The sequence below is a fragment of the Spinacia oleracea genome, chromosome 6 (assembly GCF_020520425.1).
Source record: "Spinacia oleracea cultivar Varoflay chromosome 6, BTI_SOV_V1, whole genome shotgun sequence".
Classification (NCBI taxonomy): domain Eukaryota; kingdom Viridiplantae; phylum Streptophyta; class Magnoliopsida; order Caryophyllales; family Amaranthaceae; genus Spinacia; species Spinacia oleracea.
This window is the reverse complement of record NC_079492.1, coordinates 125,467,232-125,493,188: the sequence shown is the minus strand read 5'-3', so window position 1 is coordinate 125,493,188 and position 25,957 is coordinate 125,467,232. Positions and strand designations below refer to the sequence as shown.

Here is a 25,957-nt window from a genome sequence, read left to right as displayed (position 1 = left end):
AAATTAAGATATTTTATGGAAATTTTAAATCCAACCCTAACCCTAGTTTCCTGCCTGAAAACTATCTATATATATATACTACTACTCCAACCTTTATGTTTCCCAAAAAAAAAATAAAAAAAAATTGGGAGATCTACTAAGAATTTCAAAGCAATTTGATTTCTCTCCACTAAGTCTTTTACATCAGCCACCGTCCACGAAAGACTCGTTGTGCAAGCATCTCACTTTTATCTTAAAGCTACTGTAAATTTCCTACCTCTCCTCTCACAAATTATCGAGGTTAGTTACATTTTTTTTCATAAAAAAATGGTTATTTTTACAAGTTTTAATCTTTGTTAATTATAAAACTATAAAAGTTGCTCAAAGTTCTCATCTTAATTCAAAGTTTTAGTTTTTAAAACTCAAAGAAACCTTTAATTCAAATGTTTCAATCTTTATACTCCAAAATAAGTTATTAAATTTATTTTATTTTAAGGTACGACTTTTGAGTAAGAATTAAGGATAATTTTTTGTTTAGAGAAGAGTGTTCTTTGCTCAAGTCTCCTAGTACGTGTAAACTCTGGAAAAGAAAAAAAATATAAGGAAGGGGGTGGAGGCTATTATCTTTTTTGTTCTTCATATCAAGTTGTTTTATGGAAGCTTTAAACTAACCTTAACCCTAATTACTTACCTAAAAACTATTTATATATACCTCTCCAAGCTTCCTGTTTCCCACACAAAAAACAATTGACAAGTATATTAAGATTTTTCAAAGCAGTTTAACTTTCTCCTCATTTGGTCTTTTACATCGACCACCATCCATAGAAGTTTCATTGCGCAAGCATCACAAATTCATCCACCTTGTCGCAGTTAGTTATAATTTTTCTTTTCAAACAAGCTAGGGTTCTTTACTTTTATGTGTTTTAATCATTGTTAATTGTGATTTTGAAAATTATTTTGATATCATACTAGTAAAAGTTTAATATGAAATTATAAATATTTCTCAATGTAACTAAAACTTAATTCAAAGTATATATTAGGTTTTTAAACTCAAAGTTGAGATCTTTAATTCAAAATTATGAATCTTTATACACCATAATAAGTTATTGAGTTGTATTTTACAGAATAACTTTTGAGTAGAAACTTAGAACATTTTGTGTGTTTAGGAAAGAGTGTTCTTTGCTCAAGTTTCTAGTACGTGTTTGCACTAGTTGATCAAAATTAAACGTGTGTAGAACACATTGAAAATATGAAGATAAATCTTATTTTTTTGAAAGTCATAGTCTTTAATTGATAAGGGGCGCAAATAAGTCGAGACTCTCAATAAACTACTCGGGCCCCGGATTGTGCTCGACTTAAGCTCGTTCATGTGTCCTTTATTTAATAAATGAGTCGGGTTTGAATAACTTTTGAAACTCATCAATAAATGAGAATAAACGTGAAAATGTGTATGCTCGTTTATTGATGTTCATGGACAAGTTCGTCTATTTATATTCATAATCAAATTTGTTATACATAATTGTTTTATATATTATAGATAAAAATCATACTTTGACTTTTAACATCCAAAATAATATATCATAGATTAAAAATATTTTAAATAATTGAATTTCAATTGCTAAATTAGTGCACATTCCATGCAATTATGTTTTCAAATGTTTAAATTGTAAAGCGTAAAGCTCGTTTAAGAAAAAAGTTCGCCTATAAACTCAGCTCTATTAATAAAGAAAATGTTCACGAACACAAAATCTCTTAAACAAAATTTTAGCTCGATTAAAGGCTCGGGATCGGCTCGAGCTCGCCTAAATTAAATAAACATGACCAGTGTTAGTACTTTGCTCGAATCAGCTCGTTTTCACCCTTAATTTTTTTGAGAGTGGTTAATTATGATTTTGGAAATTATTTGATACTATGGTTTAGCATTAAAAATATAAATGTTCCCCAACCTTCTAAACTTAATTCAAAGTATTAACTTTTAAAACTCAAATTGGAAAGCTTTAATTAAGAAGTTTCAACCTTTATACCCCATAAAAGCTTATATCATATTCCCTCCGTATTTTATTAGGAGTTACACTTACTATTTACAACCGTATTTTATTAGGAGTCACACTTCTATTTTCAGTAACTTTTCTACTCCACCATCTAATTAAATAATATATCTAATTTACCCTATAACCCACCACCACATTAAACAATTAATTTCAGGAACCCTCCGTCCCCACCTGTTTTACTTGATTAAAATATTTACTGTAACACCCCGACAATTCTCTCTTTTCTAAAATAATCTTTTAATATAAAACGTAGAGAATTATCAAGGCATTATCGCCCGTGTAAAAACGTAACGGCTTATTCAGAATTTTGCAGCGGAAAACATAAAACTAACTTTTAGGTTCATAAATAATCTATTACATATTAGGTCCAAACCAATTAACTGAAATAAGGAAATACGAATAGTACGACAAATTTCAAATCCAAGTTAACAAATTAAATCACTCAAGTAAACAAATAGAACAACAAGCTCTCTAATCCCGATCCCAATGGTGCATCATCTTCAAACCTGTAGATGGGCAACGCTTATTGATCCTTAGAGACTGTTCACCAAAGATGGGTCATCACAGGATCAATAAGGCATAGCCATGATCAACACACACAAACAAAGCACGTAATCAGCAAAGCTGAGTACTACATACTAAAACAACAACAATCCTAGCATGATACTATCAAACCAACAACCCTAACATGATACTAATAAATATAAGTAAGGACAGACAAAACATAATAATTTGACGATTATACTTGACTAGACTAAGCTAGGCTTAATAACCATAATATTATTTTAGTTGAAATAGACAATGGACCGAGTTGACCATCCAAAAGTCTTCACTAAGGAAGACGAGGTACGGGCGCGACTCCGTAACCTCAGTGACCTGCGATATCGAGGAACGTTTAAATAAAAATAGGACACGGTGATCAATCCGGTCCCAGAAAAGGCCATGGGCTACCACCATGAACCCCAACTCCTGTTTGTCCGTCACTTCAGACGTGCACAGTCTAAAGCTATTGCTATTCAGTTTCACTTTACATGATTTACAAATTGAGATTCCGTTATGACTCAACCATTACATAAGACAGACAATTCACATTTGTTCACAACTGTTTTTATCTTGGAATTAAGTAAGTGATCATAAAAGCATCAATCAAGACTCATTCCAACTTAACCAACCTTTCCTTTAACCATGAGCAACCCTGTATATGGGCATAAAGTTTCAACTTACTAAACAAGGTCCTCCGCCCTTATAAAGTAGTGAAAAGATAGAAAGGGAACAACAACCAATTGATCCAACCCAATCATATAGAATAATCTAGTGTTCCCAACCAACATGTTTGTATCAAACATCCATACTAACATGTTACAGTTCTTATAGTGCAAAATAAGTTCAATAAGTTTGTCCAACAGTATTAAACATGCACATTCAATATAACCCAGTTCGTCCATAATATCAACATCACCAAGTTCAACAATAATATCAACATAACCAAGTTCAACAACAAGATTCAACATGGTTTCAACAATTAGCACACATTCCAAGCACACAGGTATGTACGTACCTTGTGTAAACAAACTGCAAGACCACTTTAATAATTCAAAAGTCGCCTACGGAGAATTCTCCACCTAACAACAACCAATATAGACTCATATCAATTCATATTGAATTTTCAGCAACATTAGGGAGCTTCAAACCCTTCCTAAACATAATTAGAACATTTCCCAATATCGAAACTTGAATATTTGATTTCCTAGCATCATATTTATTATGTTAATTATTGAAATTCGTTGAAAACTCTTCAAAGCATCATACTTTGAATTTCCAGCAATATAACTACTTTCAAACTACTCCAAAACATAATTAACATGTTTGAAATCATAATAACAATAACTTTAATAATTCCTAAACATCCTACCATGATTTAAATCATTAAAAACCTTAAAATTCATACTTTAAATAATTAAAAACCAATATTTCAATGCATTTATATAATATGAAATTAATAATTTAATTATGCAAACATATAATTCTTGAAATTCATAATCAAATATAATTTAAATTCAAGAAACATAATTAAATCATTAAAACGTAATTCAATTCATTAATTAGTTTAGGGTTTAAGAATTAACCAAAAAGAGAGACAAAAGGGTTGCTGGCCGGCGGCAGTGGCGGCGGCAGCAGGCGGGTGGTCTACGTCGCGGCGGACAAGCGGTGCGGCGCGACTGGTGGCTGACACCAGTGATGGTGGCGAGGAGAGTGTGCTTGCGTGGAGGAGGAAGGAGGGAGGAGCAGGCTGGGCGGCGGTGCACGAGGAGGCAGCGGTCGTGGCTGGTTGTTGTCCTGGGCGGCAGCTGTGGTGCTGTCGGCGAGGAAGAACTCGCGGTGGTTGCGAGTGGCTGGACGAACGACAATGATTAAGGGGAAGAACCAAAATCGAAACCAAAAGAGAAGGACGAACGAGAAAGGGAAGGGGAAGGAGTTACCGCTGTGATGGTTGCTTATGAGGGCGGTCGCCGGTGGTTGGTGGCGGCGGCTGGGCAGCAACAAGCAAGGGAGGAGCAACACAGTTACGTGAAGAGGGGTTTTGGGTTTCTTCTTTTTTTTTTTTTTTTTTTTTTTCACGTGAATTGGAAGTAGAGAAGAGAAGGGGGGTGTTTTGTTGGGTTTATTGGCTTGGGCTTTGCCCAATTGGGCTAGGAGTAGAATTTAGAATTTAGGATTTGCTTTCTAATTCCAATAGAACGTGATTCCAAAATCCTAATTCGTTTTAACGTAAAAATCAAAAATCAATTTTGATTTCATAAATCATTTAAAATATTCAAAATGTAATAACATAATTATATTTTAATTACATATTCATTTCTAAAATTCGTAAATTACATTTAAATATATTAAATATACGTTAAAATATATAAATAGAATATAATAAAATTACGGGGGATTACATTTACCACAACTCCACTTGCTTTATTATTTTATTTCATTCAACTATTTTTTCTTAATATTCGTGCCCGGCCATATGTGACTCCTATTTAATTACGGAGAGAGAAGTGTTTTATTTTATTTAAAGAACAACTTTTGAGTAGTAATTTAGAATTATTGTGTTTTAGGGAAGAGAGTTCTTTTCTCAAGTTTACTAGTACGTGTTTTCACTAATGGATCAATATTTAAACGCATGCGATGCACATATTGAAAACATGAAGACTCAGTCTCTTTTTTAAAAGTTACTCTCTCCGTCCCAAATTAGTTGTTACACTTACCTTTGCACATAGTTTTAGGTGATAAGTGGTTGTTTGGTTATCAGTTATTATTTTATTGAAAAAGTAGATGTGAGTGGAGTATTTTTTTAATTGAATGGGAGAGGGTGTGGGGACAAAAAATAATTTAGTGGGAAGAGAGAGACAATATAATAATTGTTGGGTCATTCCTAAATTAGAATTGTAACAACTAATCTGAGACGGACGAAAAAGGAAAGTGTAACAACTAATCTGGGACAGATGGAGTATGAGTTATGAGAGTGCCTTAAAATTCTATCCTTCAACTTTCACATGCATTATAGATGGTTAGAGTCCAGGACCATTATTTTTTTTGGATCCAAATCAATAAAACCTTCATATTGTATAACTTATCATATTTGATTTATTATCTTCTGTGCACAATTTAAAAGTTAACATAAAAAATAACTAGGCACCCTTCTATATAAGATACGAGTAGCAATTTCATCTTAAGAAACATGATTTATCAGAAATCTAGCTAACTAGTTATTAATTAGCTCCTACAAAGATAATTCTAACTTAGTTGTTATACGTAATACGTAGTATATGGTAAACTTAATTTTTTTTGGAAAAGACCGAAAAGAGGAGTATATCAATTAAATGACGGAACCAGAAACATTTTATTGTTGGATGACAAATTGTTTTGAGGCGGAACAAAATTTGGTTTGTATACCCGGGTGCACAATGCTCATTGTGCACCTTGTTTTTAAATGAACATATAGTTCAAATACAAAAAACATATTGCTCATTCCCAAAGAACATATAGCAAATGAACATATAGTACAAATCCAAAGAACATATAGATCAAATATTTCACTTGTACATGTACAATGAAATCATTTTTCATGTTCATTATATTCTCAATGAATGTTCATCGAGGTGCACAATGAGCATTGTACACCCGTGTGTATAATCTAAATTGTGGAGGCGGCACAAGGAATATTGATGAACTAAAAAAATCTTGTTTGTGAACACCTTCAAACTGTCAACCTCCTTAAAGATGGTTGTTATTTCTTTTACTTAGTTTGCCACAAACCAAAAGAAATATTTCATACTATATTTGTTGAATTTCAATTTTTTTTGGGGTTGGTGCTCTGCCTTTGAGTACACATACAAAAATCATAGATGAAATTAGGCAATTTGCGAAAGACAACCTTTTATAACCACTTTTTGCGAAAGACAATCTTTTATAAAAAAATTTGCGAAAACAAACCTTAAACTAAATTAATTTTGCGAAAGACAACCTAAATTGATTTTCAGGCATTGACCCAACATTTTCCGACTTGACTTGTCTGGTTTTGCTACTTACACCCTCGTTCCCTCCCTTTTTCCCATTTAAAACTAACTTGGAGCCAAAAAATCAAAAAATAAAATCCCCAAAATTTATTTCTCTTCTGTGTTCTTCCTTCCCCCAATTTTTTTACCTATTAGTTAGTAGTTATAACAGGTTCTTGGATCGATGACATGCTGGTACAAGATCAATGAAACCTTTAAAAAGGTTGTCTTGCGCAAAAAAGTGGTAATAAAAGGTTGTCTTTTGCAAATTTGCCATGAAATTAAGACTATTTGCGAGGGATATAAAAAAAAAGAAAAATTATTTAAATAATTCAATCTTTCGACGATTTTCCGTTAATAATCCAATGTTTGGATTATCTCTATTCTATAAAGGAACAGCTGAGGGACATTTTGGTAATGTCACTTTTCGTGTCCCCCAATTAAAAGTCAAAAATACCCTTTAATCTAACCTACCCTAACCCTTCCTCCCGTCTTCTCTATCCTCTCTTCTGATTTTTTTTGAACCATTTTTCTCTCCGTACTTCTCTCCCTCTCTCTCCTCTTTCATCTCGCTCAAATTCTTTGAATCTGGGATATTGATTTCGATCTCAAATCCCTAGCTAGGGCCGACCGCGAGATTGTTCTGCTCGATATCATTTTATCAACTCCCGAAGGTAAATCCTAGCATTTTTTTTCTTTTTTCGTCGTTAATCTTCATTTCCCTCTATTTTCTATTTCTAAAACCCTAATTGTTGATTCTTTGTAACGAAATACGAGGTGTTCACGGTGATTTCCACAATATGTTTAGGCTCTCTCTTCGAAATTGCCGCCGCCGTCATGCTTCACCGCATCGTAATGTTTCGTCGCCGCCGCCGTCATTGAGTGAGTCGACGAAAAAGTGTAACTTGATTGTGAGTCTTCCTTGAATTTCATAATTTACAGATTTATTATTTATTTTGATATTTGGTTTGATTTGGTGCTCAAAAATGGGTCAGATCCAGTACTCAAAGTACTTAGATGATACTTACAAATACGGGTATGGATTTTGAATTTGAAAAATAAAATATTTGGGGATTTTTCTTTTCTGTTTTGATAATTATTAGGATTTTTAATTAGGTGTTGATAATTTATTTTCGTTTTGGATTATTTCAGGCATGTAGTTCTTCCAGCTGAATTAAAGTTGCTAAACTTCTTCCTAAGAATCGCCTTCTGTCCGAGGTTAGTTGTTTGATCCGATTTTGGTTTTAGTTTCCTTCATTTTTTATTTCGGATTATTGTTTCGGATTGCCATAATTAAACAATACTTGGGTTGTTCGAGATTATATCTAAATTTGATGCTGTTGAGTTAAAGGTTTCTTAAATTGGTTGTGAGAATTACATAGATGATTGTTGGGTTTGTGAGACGCCAGAGGTTTGGATTTGAATTTGAATATTATGGGTATCAGTTTTGGTACCCTCTTAGGTTCAAGGAAGATATCTACCTTTAGAAGGAATGGTAGATTTCAGAATTATATAAAAAACTTAAAATTGGAATTGAATGATATATTTCGCGTGCATACCTTTAGAATTGGAATGGTAGAATTCTCTCTTTTGCTTTGTTCAAGTAAATGCAAGTAAAGATTCCCTCCCATTGCTGGTGAAAGTAAGTCTGCATTTTATATCTTGATATTGTATTGGCATACCTTTTATTGTTTAACCCTTTCTGTATTGTTGGAAATGTTGCTGCTTAGCCCGTTCCTTAAGCGCGCGTAAAGTAGTTGTTAAAAGTTTGCGTTGATTCAAAATTGTGCAGTGTGGCTCATATACCGAGAACTTTCATATATAATGGAGAAAGACCTTCACAAAGATTTCTTTAGTTTCTTCTCTTTCAGCCATTATACTTTTGTCCATGTAATTTATAACCTACTCTACAATATGCGCGCTATGATGCTCTTTTTAACTTTGGGTTGGGAATTCCTATCCTACTTTAGGTCTCACATGATTTTGCAGTATCCAAACTTTTGGCATTGAAATTAGGAGTGTTTCACTATGGTTCCTATCATTAGTCTCTTAAATCCAACCCCAAATTAAGTTACCAAACTCCTTGAAACCTATAGTAACCATAGTAGGAGACATAGCGAGGAGAGTAAACCCGATGGTGGGACTCATTGTTTTAGTGATTATGAAATACGTAGTCAAGTGCTTGCACTGTCATTTTAGTTAAGCCTTAATTATTGTGCTTTCTATGGTGTTGGGTCTCAATGTGATTCTTTGACTGTGGACTGTGGTTACATCTTCGGCTCTGGGTCGAGACAGACTAATAAAGCTCTCACCTTCTTCGTAGGATTTCAGTTCTTGATCTGGTCGCTTGAGTCCCTCTTTCAACCTTTTTGGCAGTTTTGGTTATTATGTAAGTCTGCTTAGTTTGACTCATTGTTTTGGTTATTATGCAATTAGCACCTGTTTAAGTTCCCCTCTTGATATCATCTCTTCTAAATGCTGCCAATTATTGGAGTCAAAGTTATATGAATTAGGTTCCTACGGTCTCAAGTTCTTTGAGTTGGTCTCTTAATTAGATTATCACTGTCATGTAAGTCACTTGAAGGTGATTCATTATCGAGCAGTGAAACTGTGCTCCCATTACCAGTGTAGCTTCCAGTTGATGGAGATCCACATACGTTATCCTTTTCCACACCACTTAATAAGGAAGACTCAAAGGTGCAATATATCCCTTGAAGATTTCTAAGATTTTGCATTTTTGTATATTGACCTTGGTTTAGATCTTAGAAGAAAATCAATGTAAAAAGAAAACCAATTCTGCATATATTGAAGCAAATAAACAGGCTTCAGTAAAATAAACAGTGCACTGGACAGAGTTTTCCTCACAACAATGGTGATGTCTACATCATTAGCCAGCAACTCTTGGAAAAACAGAAGAAAACAGCAGCACCTGCACTTCTGATATGTGCAGATTGGTTCAAGTTTCGCCATTTTTGTATTCTTATATTCTCTCTCCTCTGGTGCAGGACTTGCGGCTGAATCATCCTTCAAGTTTCACGAAAAACAAGAGATAGGGTAATGAAAGAAAAAGGCGAAACACTTGGGTAGAGTTTTGTATTCAGGCTATTGGTCTTTTTTGTAAGCTTCTTTGTTTGGGCCCAATATTTAATCCCAATGTTGGCCTTTAACGAGTTTACGTTAGCATCATTATGTTAAGTTTCTGTCACTGCATAATTACTTTTATTCAACTACATCATTGTGTAATTTAATATTATTATATTTTTATTTTGAAATGTTACTACTTTGTGAACATTTTTTTTTATCTAAAATTTATGTTTAGTGATTGTAATACAATTTTGAGTTTTTATATAATCTCGCACGCGATGCGTGCATATAAGACTAGTGTTCTAATAATCCAACCTTTATACCCCCATCAACTTTGATTGAACCCAAATGACCGGGAATTGGCCGAAAAAGTCAACTTTTTTATTAATTTTTTTCTCTCCCTCTTTCCCCCTCCTTCTGCCTATGTACACTTGTACAGTGTACTCCATAGCTTTCTCTGATGGATGAGTAAGTTCACCTCCTTGACTTGTAAAATCTCTACCCACCATCCCTATACTCAGATCAATTAATCCCCAAATTTTCAATTCCCTAAAAATGGCTCCTCTTCCACCACCCCATTTCATCACCACCTTCCTCCTCCTCCTCGCTCTCTCCTCCCCACCTTCACAACCACCGCATATCTCCTAAACGAGCAAGAAAACTTTCAATCACCTCCCCCAACGACGAAATCTCCCTCCCCCGCTCCAGCCTACCTTTCTCTGTCCTAAACTTCTTCGACGCTTCCCAACTCCACGAAAAAATCGAACTCCAATCCTGCACAACCGCATTCTCAAATACAAATTTGCCAGCGTTTCTAAAACTTTCATCTACAACAACAAGGACCTCACATCCCCTAAACTCTACTTCTTCGACATTGATTTTTTTCGGGTTAACCGACATGAATTCACTCCTCCACCAATTTAACCCCTGTATCACCTTCAATCTCCCTCCTCCCACCGCCCTATCTTCCTCCGACCCAAACCTAAGCTTACCACCAACAATATCATAAACAACAAGAAAAGTATTTTGATATAGCCTAGCTTGCTGAGAGATGTTGTAATGCAGAGTAAGTGGTCGGAAGACGAGTGATCACATATTCACGGTGCCAGAGTCACTAAGGAAGTAAGGAGGGGGGAAGCAAAAAGAAAATGTATTGCAGCTAAAGCAAACACAACCTGTCGTTTTCTTTGCCCCCCTCAACAAATCTACATTTGGATTAAAATACAAAAATATTTAGAGAAAAAGGATAAAAAACAAATAAAAGACCGCCAAAAAGGAAGAAGGGGAAAAAAGAAAAAAATACATTTGATAACGAATGGTAGCATGACACGTGTACAAATTACATGTTGAATTGGGTAGGTGACCAGTAGGATGCAATAAAAGTTAATGGAGGGGGCAAAGGTTGGATTATCAAATAATAATCCAAAGATTGTATTAATAAAAAAATCGTCGAAATGTTGTATATATAAATACATATATATATATATATACGAAAAGTGATCTTATGGTGAGAAGGGTGAGAAACAATCGGAGTCGTCGGAATAAATGAATACGATAAAGTATTATCATATCTTATTGATATCTTCTGCATTAACAATATTCTTACACTTGTACATTATTGCATATATTTACGGTCAATCTAGAAATGGAGGGAGTAACAATAACTATTAATCGTAGCCTATAACTTCTCATGTAACCATGATAAATTTCTTAAATGCCATTTTTATGCGCTTTCTTCAAAATGCCTCTATATATACCATCAGGTGTGTATCAATATGCACATGGTTACCCTCTATAACCATCCACCCTAATAATTATCTAAAAATTTATTTTTTTCGCAAAGAGTGTACCCCTACATTAGTACGAGAACTTTCTAGTTACTTAAAAGAAAATGTCTCCTTTATTTTGACAAAATAATTTAACACTTCATCAAATTTATATCTATTGTCAAAAAAAAATATTCATAGCCAATTCATTATTTGAACAAAGTTGGTCTTTTAACAATAATTCAGGAATCTTTTTGTGATATTGATGGATCATTGTCTAAAGTACGTAACGTGGATAAATACTTGATTACTATTTGAAATATTTTCTCATGTTATATAACCCTAGCAGACTCAAATCAAAAATAGTTTCTTCTGACACCATTTTCTCCAATTGAATTCCTCAATTCTCCAATTAAATTTCCTAATTTCCTGACAATTAAATAAACTCAATTCTAGAAAAAATCCGGGACCTAAAAATACAAGATTCTAAGATTTGCGGGCGTGGTGTTGGTTGATTGCGACCGCCACGGGTTTGGATGGTGGTGGAACTACATGTGGAGCAGTGAGGAAGAGAGGGAAATGGGCCAAGAGAGAGGTGCGACGGCGAGAGAAGGGGTGCTTGGGGTGGTCGTGGAGGTAGGAGGGAGAAGCAGCTTCTAGCTTGCAATTCAATTTCCCCCACAATCAATCTCCCTCAATCTTTTCAAATTCACGCCTCCAATTCGCTAGAGTTTCAGAATCTCTCTCCACTTCTCACAATTCTGCTATTTGATTTCTTTTAATCGTTTTCTGTTTGATTTTTGAAATTCAATCTGTTCCGATAATCGAAAATCTAAGCAACAATGGCGACAACTACTTGATCACGAGTTCGTAGCAACAATGGCTCTGAAACGAATGCTAACATCGGCATATCCACTCCCCCTCCGCTGTCTGCGACACCTCCGGCCACCGTTAAAATTCATGGCCTTCTGAAACCTCAGGGGTATAAATAAAAGAAAAAGAAAAAATAAATTAATAAATTAAAGTTAAAGAGTTAACGGAAAAGTTAACGAAATGGACGGAAAATGCTCATTCAGTGCATTTTGTGTATTTCTACAAAACCTCAAGGGTATTTGGTGCATTTCTGAAACTTTGAGGGTATTTGGTACATTAAGTCAAACCTCAGAGACATTTCATGAAAAATCCGAATATTATATGATATATCCGTAAAATAGAAATAAATATTACTTTGACCATAATTTTTTACTTATAAATAAAAATAAATATTACTCGATGTTATGTTAAATGTTGTTAGATTTATCTCAACTTTTACTTTTCAAACGCGTATTAATTTATATAATTTTACTCATAAATAGATAAAAATACTGATGGTCAAAGTTATACATTGGTAAATGTAAAAGTCAAAATAAACCACCATTTTGTGTAAACAAAATATGATACGATATATCCGTGAAACGTCAAAGTGAAACAAATATTATAAATAGTGTAATTTAGCAGTGCAGTAATTCACAAATTACAAGTGTTTACCATTGAACACAAGGTAAATTGTTCTTTGAATAAAAAAAAACAAGCTAAATTGTTCTTCACTGTTTTCCAATTTCAATCTGAAAAATGGCGTCTTCCCCAATTTGAGGATGGGAGGATCATATAAAAAACTTAAGAAGTAAGGGGTTCGACAAAATTCAATTTTTTTTCTTCCAGAAATCGAATTCCAGACTCAATTGCTAGGTATATATCAATGCTTGTCTGAATTTTCTTTCATTTCTTAACTTTTTTCGAATTCAATTTTTTGGGTTCTTTTTTTACATTAACATGCTTAAATAATTTTCAGATTTGGGGTTCAATTGAATACGCCACTGATTAAATTGTTATTGTGTTATGCGATGTGGGCTTGTTTCGTCTGCATAATTGCATTTTATTTGATTTAGGAAATCAAGAGGAGGTGGCATTTTGGGTGGGATGGATGTGATGTTTAAATTAAATGTTGAATCCCTGTGCCGTTGAGGAGTTTCGCAACGGCGGAGCTAGAATTTTGTATGGGGTCCCCGGAACTATTGCATTCTCTTTGTGTCTGAAGATATTTTGAAACCACCAATTTTTCAAATAAAAATTATGAAATTGATATATTTAGGAAAATCAAAATAATATTTATTCAAGGAATTTTGATATTTGAGTATGTTGTGGTGTTATAGGTTTTCCAATCAAAAGTAATAGCAAAGCAATCATAGATGATGATATAACAAATATGAAAAGCTAAGGGCTCGTTCGATATCACGGAGTTTTCAGTTTGTGGTTCTTTTATTTTAGAGTCGTATGAATTAGATTGAATCGTGAATTAAAAAATAATAATACCTGTAGCCTATAGTAATCACAGTTTGTGGTTCTTTTATTTTAGAGTCATGTGAATTAGATTGAATCGTGAATTAAAAAATAATAATACCTGGAGTAATCAAGTTGATTTTGTAAATTGACAAAAAAAAAATCTGGAAACTTCTTTTTGTGTTTTTCATATTAGGGTTTTGGTTCTCTGAAAGACAGAAAACTAGAAACAAAAAAGATATCGAACAGGCCTAAAGAATTTGAATTTAGTTAGCATGGATTTAGTATTGGCTTAGTTTGATTCTGTATTGAATGTGGTTAAATGTTTGGTGTTATAATTAACAAACATTCTTGCTGCATTAGGTACAGGCTATCATTCAGTGTCCTGATGACTTGTGAAAATGAAGACGCCTCAGGACGTGGAGGGGAGTTGATGGAAGTTGATATTGCTGATGCTAGCAATGGGTGTATGACTGAGATAAGGGAAAACGGTTTGCTTCTTTGGCCGGTATTACCTCAGGAAAGTGGAGAAGGCCTACCATATGCGCCTGTAAATTGGCCAAAACCTGGTGATATATGGGGATGGAGGGTTGGAAAAAGAGTTGCTGCGTCCGGATACTATCTTGACAGATACTTGTATCTTCCTTTAAGTTACCAGAGATCTAGGCGCAAGAGGGATGGTTTTGCAAGCAAGCTTTCGGTTGAACAGTATGTTCGAGCAAGGTTCCCGGGCACTAATGTCTATGCTTTCTTTTCGTCTTTTAGTTGGAAGATCCCTTCAAAGCAGGCATATCTGTTGAAAGGTGAGCATTTTTATCGTATGAACGGGCACTTGGTTTGATATTAAGGTTCTAAAATCCGCTTGAATAACTTGTTTGTTCATTTACCTAAAATGCACATGTTTGTTATAGGGCCTTCTATTTGGGTTCCTATGGGCATCATTCTTATCCTTTTTTTTTGATGAGTGTGCATATAGGTTTTCTGCTTTTCGATGCATGCTTGGTTTCAGTAGCAGATGTTAGGTGGTCGTTTGGTGGGATAAGAAGTTGTTTTTCTAAGTAGTTCCATTTCTTATCAAGTCCAAAAAGTTGTTTGGTTGATCATAGGAAGTGAGTAGAAATTTCTATTTAGATTAGGTAAAAACTTCCTCCATTTTGCGGGAAGTTAACTTCCCGGACATCCCAGTGCACTTCCTATTTTTTTGTCAACCAAAGTACTTCATGGTATTCCACCACTGAACAAGCACTAGATACCTTTTAATTTGGGGGGTTAAGTCAATCATCAACAAAGGATGTTGTTTACTCAATGCTAGGATTCATCATATTCCTCATTGGACATCATGCTAGTTGTTGGTGATACATTTATACTCCTGGATGTAGCTTGGTTTGGCTGATTGATGAAAGCATTTGTTCTTAAGTTATTAAAAAATAATATAAAAAATACATAAGTTAAAATTCGTAATTCTTGCTTTTTAAGCAGTTATGGGTATATTGAGTGTTTGAGTCACTCGTAAGTTTTGAGCAACTGTAGGTTATATGCTTCCTATATCTTGTTAGGCGTAAGATCTTGAGTTGGCTCTTCACTTGTATTATACATCAAAAGAATTGTCTAGCAAGGCACCATGGAGGTTAGGGGATGATAAGTGGATGTTCGGTGTTTCATTGGAATCCTCTGTAAAGAGCTCCGTGGTGGGGGTGCTCTCTACATTAAGCTATTAAAAAGAAAATATGGGTATTTTTTATTTTTTAAGGTACAAGCTTCTTTTAAATGAGAAGTTGCTCCATATACCTTCAATAGGGAAATTACTATTTTTGATGAATATTAGGAAAATTTCCTAAGCCTAAAATTAGAAGCAATTACCTTCCAGATACCTCGTTAATATGAGACACCTATTAAGTTGTTGTTGTTGATATTAAGGAATTTTAACTATGGTCCATTGTCAAAAAAGTTGAAAAGGTAATAGGCTAGATCAAATGTCTCCCTATCCTATTTTCTACATTTTTAGGATAAGTTGTTTTATACCACCTACAAAAATCAAAAAATTGTTTTTTTACCACCTAAAAACTAAAACTTGTATTTGACCACCTAAAAGAAAATTAAAACTTGTTTTTTACCACTTGAAAATGAAAAAATAGATGAAACCGTTATTTGCGGGCCACTAATTCAATTTTCCTCCAATTTTTACACCCCTCTGCGATTTTCTTTATTTCTTTCACCCTCCTCTCTTTACTGCCATTGATTTTTGTCAATTTTGTGAATGGATGGGAGAAACAGTTATGTGAATTCAAGAAAGAGAAGGAAGCAGGGGAAGAGAAAGGAGTTAAATACATGAAAAAATCGTTGAAGAAGAGAAATATCAGAAAAAATACCGTTATTGTGGCCCCCAGCCAACATAACGATTTCATCTTTATTTTTTTTCCATTTTCAGGTGGTAAAAAACAAGTTTTAATTTTTTTCAGGTGGTAAAATACAAGTTTTAATTTTTTTCAGGTGGTAAAATACAAGTTTTAGTTTTTTAGGTGGTACTCCCTCTGTCCCGGAATACTCGACCCGGTTTGACCGGCACAGAGTTTAAGGGACTTGAATTGACTTATTTAATTTAATAGATAGTAGTTGATAGTGGGGTATTATTTTAATGTAGTTAGTGGGAAATGTGTAAAGGGGTGGGGTTGGGGGAGAGTAGGGGTTGAATTTTTAATTATTTTTTGTATGGAGTAGGGGGTAGGTGGGTTAATAGGGGTGGAGTGAGAAATAATATAATATTGTTAGAATATTTTCATTTTTAGAAACATGTCAAGTATTAAGGGACGGTCCGATAAGAAAAACAGGTCAAGTATTCCGGGACGGAGGGAGTAAAAAATAATTTTTCGATTATTTTAGGTGGTAAAAAACAATTTTTCCTCTTTATTTTATTTTATTTTTATGTTGAAGTAGGTTAGGTCCTGCTCTTGTGGAAACGGTCTTACCCCTTCTAATCCATGTCTTCATCCTAGTTGGGAACCTCATTGAAAGCACTAGTAAAGTTTAACCGGTAATTGTAATGGTCCTCAGCGTTTAGTTGGGATACAGTTCTGTATTCAGGAATCATTTCCCAAAGTAGTGTTAGAAATAAAAGAAATTCCAAATCCACTGTGTGATTAAAAATAATTCCCTTTTCTAGTGTCCACGTAGGATCGAAAAATTACAAAGCTAATATTTTCTAGTTTAACAATACTCCTAACCTCCCTACAATAAATTAAAGCAAAAACATATTAAAGAAAAATGCATTCTTCGTCCTTACTTCACACAACAGTTTTACAATTAGCACTACCTTATTTACTATCATCCACTTATGCAAATGCATTAGGCCATTGCAAAATAAAATTATCATAACACAATTCATGAATGAAACAAACCAAAATTTCAACACTTATTTCAAAATACACCAACTAAACACATGGTTTATTTTCAACATTTTTAAGAAATGTTAAAAATTAAAAACTAAAGCAATTTCCCAAACTTAATTCAAGCATCAATTCGGATATAGTGAGTTGTGATGTCTCAATTTTTTTCCAATAACCAGTTTGCATACTTTTTAATCTTCTTACCCGCTCCTCTGCTTGTTGCCTTGAGAGCATAGATAAAAAATGCGGTATCGGTCACGGTCGCGGGATCGGTCGCGGAGTCTCGGTAACGGAAATGATGCGTTAGTCGCGGACCGTGTCGCGTTTGCCGCGTAGGAATTGAAATTTGAAAAAGAAGCCCCATGTTAGCCCCACTCACTACCTACCGTAGTCCTCCTCCCCTAAACCGTACACGTGACATAATTAAATGATTATCTTTGTCTACATTCTCTCTCCTCTCTTGTTTTAGATCTGAAAATGGAGTTCTCTACTGTATCTCTCATTGGAGTTTCTCCATTTCTTTCCCTTTTCCCTTTCTTTTTGTCCAAAACATGGGAAATTCGGCTGAAAACCGAGTAGATGTGAGGCTATTTATGTTTAATGCGGACAAAATTCGTTCGGATCGGTTGAACCGACCGAGATATCGCCGTTTTTTAAAACACCTTTACAACTCGGGATATCTCGTATCGCCAGCCTCAAAAACCTAGTTAACTCGGGGCGAGTTTTTACACCATGCTTGAGAGAGGAGAAAGAGGAAGTGTAAGTTTTTTTTTTTAATTTGTTCTTTAACTTTTTTTATATCAGGTACGGGGGTTAGAGAAATTAACACATATCGTAAAAAATTAGGTTTTGGTTTTCTGATCCTACATGGACACTAGAAAAGGAAATTACTTTTAGACAAACACTAGATATTGAATTTATTTTAGTTGCAACCCTACTTTGGGAAACGGTTTTGTATTTATCATCATCCTCATAGTTTTAGAAAAAACAGGGCAATGAATTCAAGGAGAGAAGCAATAGATGCATGACGTAATTTAAAGTACTGACTTATTTCAGAAGAGTTAAAATAATGTAATTAAGTTCAAATAGGAGTATATAAATTGTAATAAGGTCTTACGAAGTGTAAGTTATAAGTTCCAAAATAAGTTTGGATAAGGTCGAATAAGTCAAAATAGGCTGAATAGAACACTAAATAGTGTGTTTTATTCAAATTATTTTGACTTATCTGAACTTTATTTTACTAAATTATTTGAATTTATGTGAACTTGTTTTGTATAATTTTATTTCGTCCGGACTTATGTCAGCATTTTTTTTGTCTGTACTTAACTGAACTTATTGGAACTTATTTTGTATTTTTGTTTGAACTTACCTTGTATAAACTTGTATTGTCTGAACTTATCTTATTTGAACTTATTTTAAGTAAGCCAAATAAGTTGTAAAGAACACACCCTTAATAGAGGGATACCCCAAAAGGAAATTCGAAGGTGCTGATTAAATGTACTAAGATATTGGTGATTTGGTCTTTAATGTTACAATACATTTGTATAGAATGGTTACACATTTAGGTGCTAGGCCCAAAAATCTTTAGGAATCTTACCCTGATTAACATTGAAAAATTAAGATGTAATTGTCTCTCAAACTTTAGCCTGCTTCTTGAACTTGCACTTCTTTTCATTTACACATATTTGGATGTCATGGCAAACACTCTGGACTATGGGTTACACAGAGGACTTTTATCCTCCTCCTATACTACTCAAAAATATCTTCAGATGGGTTCTGTCTTGTGCAATGTATTTTCAGTTTTATCATGTGAAGCTTGATTCAGTCATCAACTTGCTTGTTGGTTGGAAAATATTTTCTGTAGTCTGTATGACATGTTAGCAAAATTATACTTATAGATCCATATTCTTTGTTAAGCTCTTTAACTTCATCCTTTTGAAACCTAGGATCTTCTGAACTGCTTATTAATGTGGGTATTGCACTATTGCATGTTTAAATTGTTAGCAATGACCGAATGTGCATCATACATAATAGCACATGCAGTTATGAATTGGACATTGGCCAGTAATACATTCACTCAAGCTGGAACTTCTTAGTGGAGGGAGAACTCTGCCAGTGTCTTAAACTTAAGCAGAGTGATTGTACACATTCACATTTCATGTAACTGTATGAGAGTTTATGTGGCTCCTGTTTAGAGGTAGTAACCGTTACAAAAAAGTTGTTTTATGTCATTAATGATTAGATCATTAGAGAAAAACTGTGTCGGGATAGGATATCGGGATAGGATATCAAATATCTTGATAGTTGAAGAATAAAATATTAAATCCAAATGGAAACTTCTCTTATGGATTTGGAATTAAGGCTACTATGGGGGTGTTTGGCAAATGGCTTTTTGGTGGCTTTTTCACTAGCTTTTAGTTGTTGGCTTTTTATGTTGGTCAAACAGCCAAAAAAAGTGTTTGGTAAAATGGCTTTTTGGTTAGCTGAAAAGCCAGCTTATTCGCCAAAAATGAAAAGCTAGTCTTTTTTGTATGGCTTTTGGCATTTTTGTATGGCTTTTCGCTTTTCAATCTTCAATTACTTTTCTATCCTTAATTTTTCACTAATTAACAATGAATAATGATATTAATAAATAATTAGCAATTAAAAAATTAATACGGATAAACAATTATTAATTATGCATTAGAACTATTAATTACTAACTCATATTTTTAATTACTACTAATTTTTTAGAGTGGGATTAATTACTACTCTATATTAATTTTATTATTTATTCATTAGATTATGTAATAATTTATTAAATAATTAATTTAAATACTAATTAACTTGGTTAATTAATTTGGTTAATTAATTACTAATAATGTAATAAATGGTTAATAAAACATAATAGTGTCCATAAGTATCATTTTACATAGTCACAGCCAACCTCCAACAAATGAGTTTGCCAAACATCTTTATAAGTCAAACAACCAACTGAAAAGCCACAGCCAACAACCATCAAACCAGCCAAGTAAAACAGCCGACAGCTAACCGCCAACAGCCAACTTCCAAACACCCTTTATATACTTCATGTACAGTAAAATGGCTCAGATCACTCAATACCTATATAAGTCACTCCACCTCCATTAGAAGTCACCTATCCGGCTATCCCTATGTAGGTGACCCATTTTAGTTTATACTTTATAGTCACTTGTATCCCATACAATGTCACTTCAGTTTTACTCTACTCCTATCTTATGCAAAACCTGCCTTTTATTATTTTCCTAATTTGGAATTAAGTACCTTATTTGAAATCCTCGTGCTCATGCATGATCTTTGACATAAATTTTCCAGTATTTCATATACTTTTTTTCATAAATATCTAATCACCCATTGTTCGAAGGTGATATGGGATTAAAATTTTGGATTGTTTTTCTGTTTCATTTCTTTTAGGAAAAAATGCTTTTGGTTGGACGATGTTTTAGATTTATTTATTGGAAAGGTTAGTGTCAAACATGCCAATTTTATCGCCTAGTTGGCCTTAAATAATCAGAAGTGAGGATTTTGCTACGAACATTCGAACAATGCCAAGCCACTTAGATAGCTTGGAAATGGAAATAGGGAAAACATAAATTTGCTAAAATCTGGAAAGGGAATGATAAAGGGAAGGGGGGGGGGGGGATAAGAGGAAAAGATATATATCTTAATGACTCCTTGCTAACTAGAGTTTTAAACATATCAAGTACTCATATTGCCACAGTTTAATCATACAAGGTTTTCAAAAGAGAAGACACACACACACTGACACACTCACCCTCCACTGTCTTCCATAGAGTCCATAGAAACAAGACCATCCTTCATCTCAACGGTCTCAACCAATTCCGGCCCTCTTAAATATTGCCGTGTCACTCTTTTTTCTCCACGTACGAATTAACCAATCTCTTGCAAGCATTTAGCTATTTTTTTTCAGCTACTTGCATCTCAAAAAGATGGAGAGTATCTAAAATTAATTTACTTGTTTGGTTTGAGTTCAAGATTTGATTCATGGTACATATACCTCATTTATGGTATTCTTGGTAGTTGATTTTGATGTTTGGCAATTGACATATGATGTAGCTAATGCTCAAAATGATAAACTTGTTATGGTACTTTTCTTTATTAAGGCCTCAAGGGTTTTCGTATTTTTGGCTTTGGTTTTGTAAAGGGTATGTTGTTTGCACATTTTGAATTTCTATTACATGTGGAAACATTTGTGGTGTTGGCACTGTAGGAGTTAATGCAAGTGTTGATTGTTTAACATCGTGTTGCTTTTTTGGTGTCGAAGATGAACATGGTTCTTTCCGCATATCATCTGAAGAGATGGCAGCACAGTCTCCCCCATATATGCTTCCTGGTGGTTTGGGTTGTAAGGCCGGTAACCATTTTTGCGCCAGTCTCTTGGAAGATCAGATGTCTCCTTCAGCTACCCTATCTTGTGATATTTGCTGCAGCGAACCTAGCTTCTGTAGAGAGTGTTGCTGTATACTATGTTGTAAAACCATAGATTTAGGCCTTGGTGGCTATAGTTTTATCAGATGTGAGGCAACAGTTCATGATGATTTAATTTGTGGACATGCGGCTCATATTAATTGTGCTCTCAGATCATATATGGCTGGGACTGTCGGAGGAAGTGTTGGGTTAGATACTGAATACTATTGTCGACGTTGTGATACACGGACTGATTTGACTAAGCATGTCACAAGACTTTTGAAGACATGTGAATCTATTGAATCTGTGGATGAGATAGATAAGATGCTAAGTGTTGGTGCCTGCATTTTGCGAGGGTCACAAAAGAAATATTCACAAAAACTGCTGAATCGTATTGAGTCCATTTTGCACAAGGCAAGTTTGATTCAATTTCCTATTTGACATGAAAGTTGTGTTTCTTTAGCTTATTATCTTGTTCTGAAAGCAGCTTAAATTTGGGAACGATGTGAAAGATGTCTGGAAAGTGGAAGTGGAGATTCTACCTGTTCCTACACCCACACCCACAGGTAACTCTGCAGCAGTATCACTTCTATTTTTGTATATGGCCTCTTATGAATATGAGAATTGGGAGTCGTTTCAGCTCTCAAGTTGATGGCTTTTAGCTCAGCACAAATTCTTATTTACAAGTGGGGCCCAATAAATAAACATTGTACACCAGAGTAAAAACTAACTCTAAAAGCTACCCAAGTTATCAATTTTTAAGTGAGAAATATTTTCATTTTAATAAATATTATTTTTTCAAAATCACCAATGATGTATAAAATTAATCATTTAACCATTTAAAATGTTTACCTATTTACTTTTTTTTTTAATAATTATCAAAACATATTGAAAGTTAAAAAAAACAGGGTAAAAGTTATCATTGTGTACAATAAATTTATTGTACATCTTGTGCGTGCAAGACCTTTTGTTCTCTGAGTTGCATGACCATTTCTGAGTTATCTTTTCGTTAGGATCTCCTTGAATTTTTTGAGATATTTCTTCTTTTTCCCATTGCAGGACAACTAGATTATGCTAATTCTGCATGCACGGACGTGGGTGAAGACGACCTTTTATATCAAAATGGATATCTGAAATTGGAGGAGGAAATTAATCAAGTTCTTCAGGAGCTTAAGAGTTCACAAGAGTATGAATTTAGTATCGCGCATGATAAGCTTCATGCACAAAAAGATAATCTATTTAGCCTTTATCAACAGGTGTACAAGGATAAGTTAGAACTGTTACGACCTTCACCATCAAAGGATCGGGATGCGTTGCTCAGATCCATTGCAGCTAGAGAAGAATATATAAAACATGAGCTGAGTAAACTCAGAGATATGGAGAAGGTGGCCAACGGATTTGGAAAGACTCCCAAAAAACTCCTAAAAGAACACTTCGATCTCGATCTCAAAGACTGACATTTGCGTCAACTCTTTGGCATCTCTGGTTTTCGATCTGTTCTTCAATCTCCAGGAAGAAGGTAGGATATATTCCACCAATGAGTTCCTACTCGAAGGACTTTGTTCATATCGCTGTTGAAAACGGACATCAAATCTGGCCTTGGAATCTACCCCTCTTCGGTTTTACCCTTGTTTCAAATCTGTGTAACTACATGTACTATTGTGTTTGTTTCTTGATTCTTTCTTTTTATCGTTACTACTCCTTCCCTCTTTGGAAAAGATTAGCCACTTCTGTTGTCAAATGACATACATTAATGAATGAGTCATATTTACAGTGGACAATTCTTAAGAGGGATGGAGTATTTGCTAGCAAAGTATAAGATCTTGAGCATTTGAGTAGAGAGAAATCTAGGATGTTGTAAGATTTTCAGTTTAAACTTTTCTTTTATTATAGGAAATTTGTCGACTATTATATTCGAGTCAAGTAATGCTACATTTTCAATTAAATAGATTGATAAACTACCTCTTCTTTTAGGTTGTCAAATTTTGAGCATCATCTTGTTGCAAGGCGGGACGTTAGTATTGGTTCGGAGCGTGTTTCTCCTCTCATCGGGAAAAAAAAAAATTAGAATTGATTGAGTATTAACATTAGGGACTGAAAATGTCATTGATTATGAAAACATTTTGAACAATAAGGGGTATTAATAACATTGAAAAAAATGTCAGTCTGCATAGAGATTGTAGAACGATTACTTTGTAAAGTGCTTATTCGTTCTTGATATATTATTAAAAACACAAAGTATGGACCCTAATAGATTGTCAATGGATAATAAGTTGGTTCAGGTCAGGTGTATACGAGTATAGTAGTACAGACTATAGAGTATGTCATTACACGTGGAAGAAGAAGTTTAGGAACTAAATTAAGGGTGTAAGACTTCTGAACTATCTTGATATGAATGGGAGTAACGTATATAAGAAGTGGTGAAATAAAGGTTTGTGAAAAATGCAGTCGGCCAATAAATAACTTTTTTGAGCCAATTAAGAAGTAAGAACTAGTATACTACACGTCTACACATTAGCTAAGGAATGTATAGGTTAATAAGATTCATCAATGTTTCTTTTACAAAAATTTAAAGGTCCCTTTTTATAATATTACAACCAATTACTAACCAACTTTGTCACAAAGGTTCAAAATTCAAAACCTTCAAAAACATCTTTTCTTAAGAAACTAGTTATTGGTGTATGTGATGGTAAATAATGCGAGCTAAAATTATCAAAATTGTAGTTTATATGTAATTGTAATTAATATTCCAACACTTTAAAAAATGTTTTTTAACCCTACGTTTTTTAAATTTTACGCTCAGCCATACTTTTTAACAGAAATAAAGTAATAATTCAAAAAGGTAAAAATAGCTTGAAAAATGTAAAGTTTACTTTCATTTGAGGCACGTACATTTGATACATACATATCATATCACATGATACATGTAATAAGAAGAAAATGAAAGAATTAAAATGTGGGATCTTGAGGTGAGATAATAGAACATCTTGATCAAAACCTTATTAGCCCTACACCTGCGCGCTCTACGTGTACCCGGAAGAAGGCTAGTGCAGAATTTATAATTAACAAATCATTGAACAAGAATAAGAGTTCCCATATTACCCTTAAAACCACCTTTACAATCACCACCACCTCTCCTAATATTCTCACCCCACCCATTCTTAGGCACCGTCACAACAAGCTCCCCACGTGCATAAACCGCGGTGGCAAGCTCCGGCCGCGCAGACGACGGAAGCCGATACCGCCACACGTCAAGCTCATTCTCATCAACGATCGGCTGCGACATATTCCCTTTCTTACGAATCACAACCTTAGTAATCCCAGGGTGAACCTCAACTACATGAGCCCTAACACCACCAGCAACAACAACTCCGCCGTCATCTTCAACCGTAAACTTAAAACAATCACACCGTTCTTCGATAAACACATCGGTATCGGAATCAAACGGCAACTCTAAAACTTTGCTGAACACATGAGGAAGTCTTCGCAATTTCTTGTGATTGCGGTTAACGTTATTATTCTCACTAGTGTCACCTCCCATGATCGGAGGTTGTTGATGATCTGTGGAGAGAGAATAAGCGGAGAAGTTGCGTTTTTCAGGCATGGTAGTAAAAGTGTAGACGGGTTTATATTGAGTGGTAAAAAAGAATAAAATAAGTGCAAAGTTGTTGAAAGATGGAATCATTAATTGATGGTTATTGATCTGGGCGAACAATTGGAAACTCGATAACAAAAATGTTGTTAACGTTTTAGGGAAAGGGGGAACAATGTTGGAGAATATGTTCTTGTTGATGTACTGTAAGAAAGATGTGGAGGGAAAGGGATAAAGCCAGGGGAATGGAAGGATTCGGAAGAGGAGATTTGGGTGATATTTAAAGGGTGATTTTTGGGTGTATTTAAAGGAAATTGGAGAGACCGACTTGAATTGATTGTAACGTGTGACGTTATTCTCTGTTTGTTTTCGTATTTTATATTTGCATCGTACGCGTCCATTGTCGATTTGTTGAAAATCATATGTTCTGTTCTGTTCTGTTGTAGACTTGTGGTGAGATGGTGAGTATCAAGGTGTCCATTGTCAACGATAATGAATATCTTTTTTGAGGGTGATCTTGGATTAAAAGGAGTAAGAACTAAGAACTAAAAAGTGATTTTAAAATAATTAATAAAAGTAGCCCAAAAAAATAAAGTATTTCTTTCAGAGGTGGGTAGCAATTTCATCTTATAACTCATGATTATTCAAAGAAAAAAAAAAGTGTTTAGATGATTTGGAACATGCAGAAAGAGGTTGGATAAAAAGAGTGTTGGGTCTAATGTAAAATTCTATTGTGTCAAAGATCCACATAGAGTTAGGTACACTAAAGGGTATTTTTTACTCATTTAAT

General features: G+C 34.3%; 2 protein-coding genes and 2 long non-coding RNA genes across 5 annotated transcripts; 2 read left to right on the top strand and 2 right to left on the bottom strand.

Moving 5' to 3' along the window:
• Positions 1–2,308: 2,308 nt before the first annotated feature.
• Positions 2,309–3,944, bottom strand: LOC130464030 (uncharacterized). The gene is made up of 2 exons (XR_008924326.1): positions 3,589–3,944; positions 2,309–2,570 (listed from the first exon to the last, which is right to left on the bottom strand). It is a non-coding gene; the product is annotated as an uncharacterized lncRNA (long non-coding RNA).
• Positions 3,945–6,945: 3,001 nt separating this feature from the next.
• LOC130464403 (uncharacterized) lies at positions 6,946–9,780 on the top strand. The gene is made up of 3 exons (XR_008924803.1): positions 6,946–7,488; positions 7,730–7,795; positions 9,583–9,780. It is a non-coding gene; the product is annotated as an uncharacterized lncRNA (long non-coding RNA).
• Positions 9,781–12,935: 3,155 nt separating this feature from the next.
• Positions 12,936–23,486, top strand: LOC110774707 (protein OBERON 1). Of its 2 annotated transcripts, XM_056830621.1 has the most exons (6): positions 12,936–13,155; positions 14,110–14,549; positions 21,433–21,989; positions 22,063–22,141; positions 22,635–22,761; positions 22,832–22,995. In XM_056830621.1, exons 2-6 carry the CDS (start codon positions 14,135–14,137, stop codon positions 22,848–22,850), a joined length of 1,197 nt encoding a protein of 398 aa, XP_056686599.1. In that variant the 5' UTR covers positions 12,936–13,155; positions 14,110–14,134; the 3' UTR covers positions 22,851–22,995. The 2 variants fall into 2 exon arrangements, with proteins under 2 accessions (XP_056686599.1, XP_021834962.2); XM_021979270.2 differs by having other exon boundaries at positions 12,937–13,155; positions 22,635–23,486.
• Positions 23,487–24,418: 932 nt separating this feature from the next.
• Positions 24,419–25,453, bottom strand: LOC110774708 (uncharacterized). Its single transcript, XM_021979272.2, has one exon. The coding sequence runs from the start codon at positions 25,258–25,260 to the stop codon at positions 24,646–24,648; it is 615 nt and encodes a 204-aa protein (XP_021834964.1). The 5' UTR covers positions 25,261–25,453; the 3' UTR covers positions 24,419–24,645.
• Between the last annotated feature and the right edge of the window lie 504 nt (positions 25,454–25,957).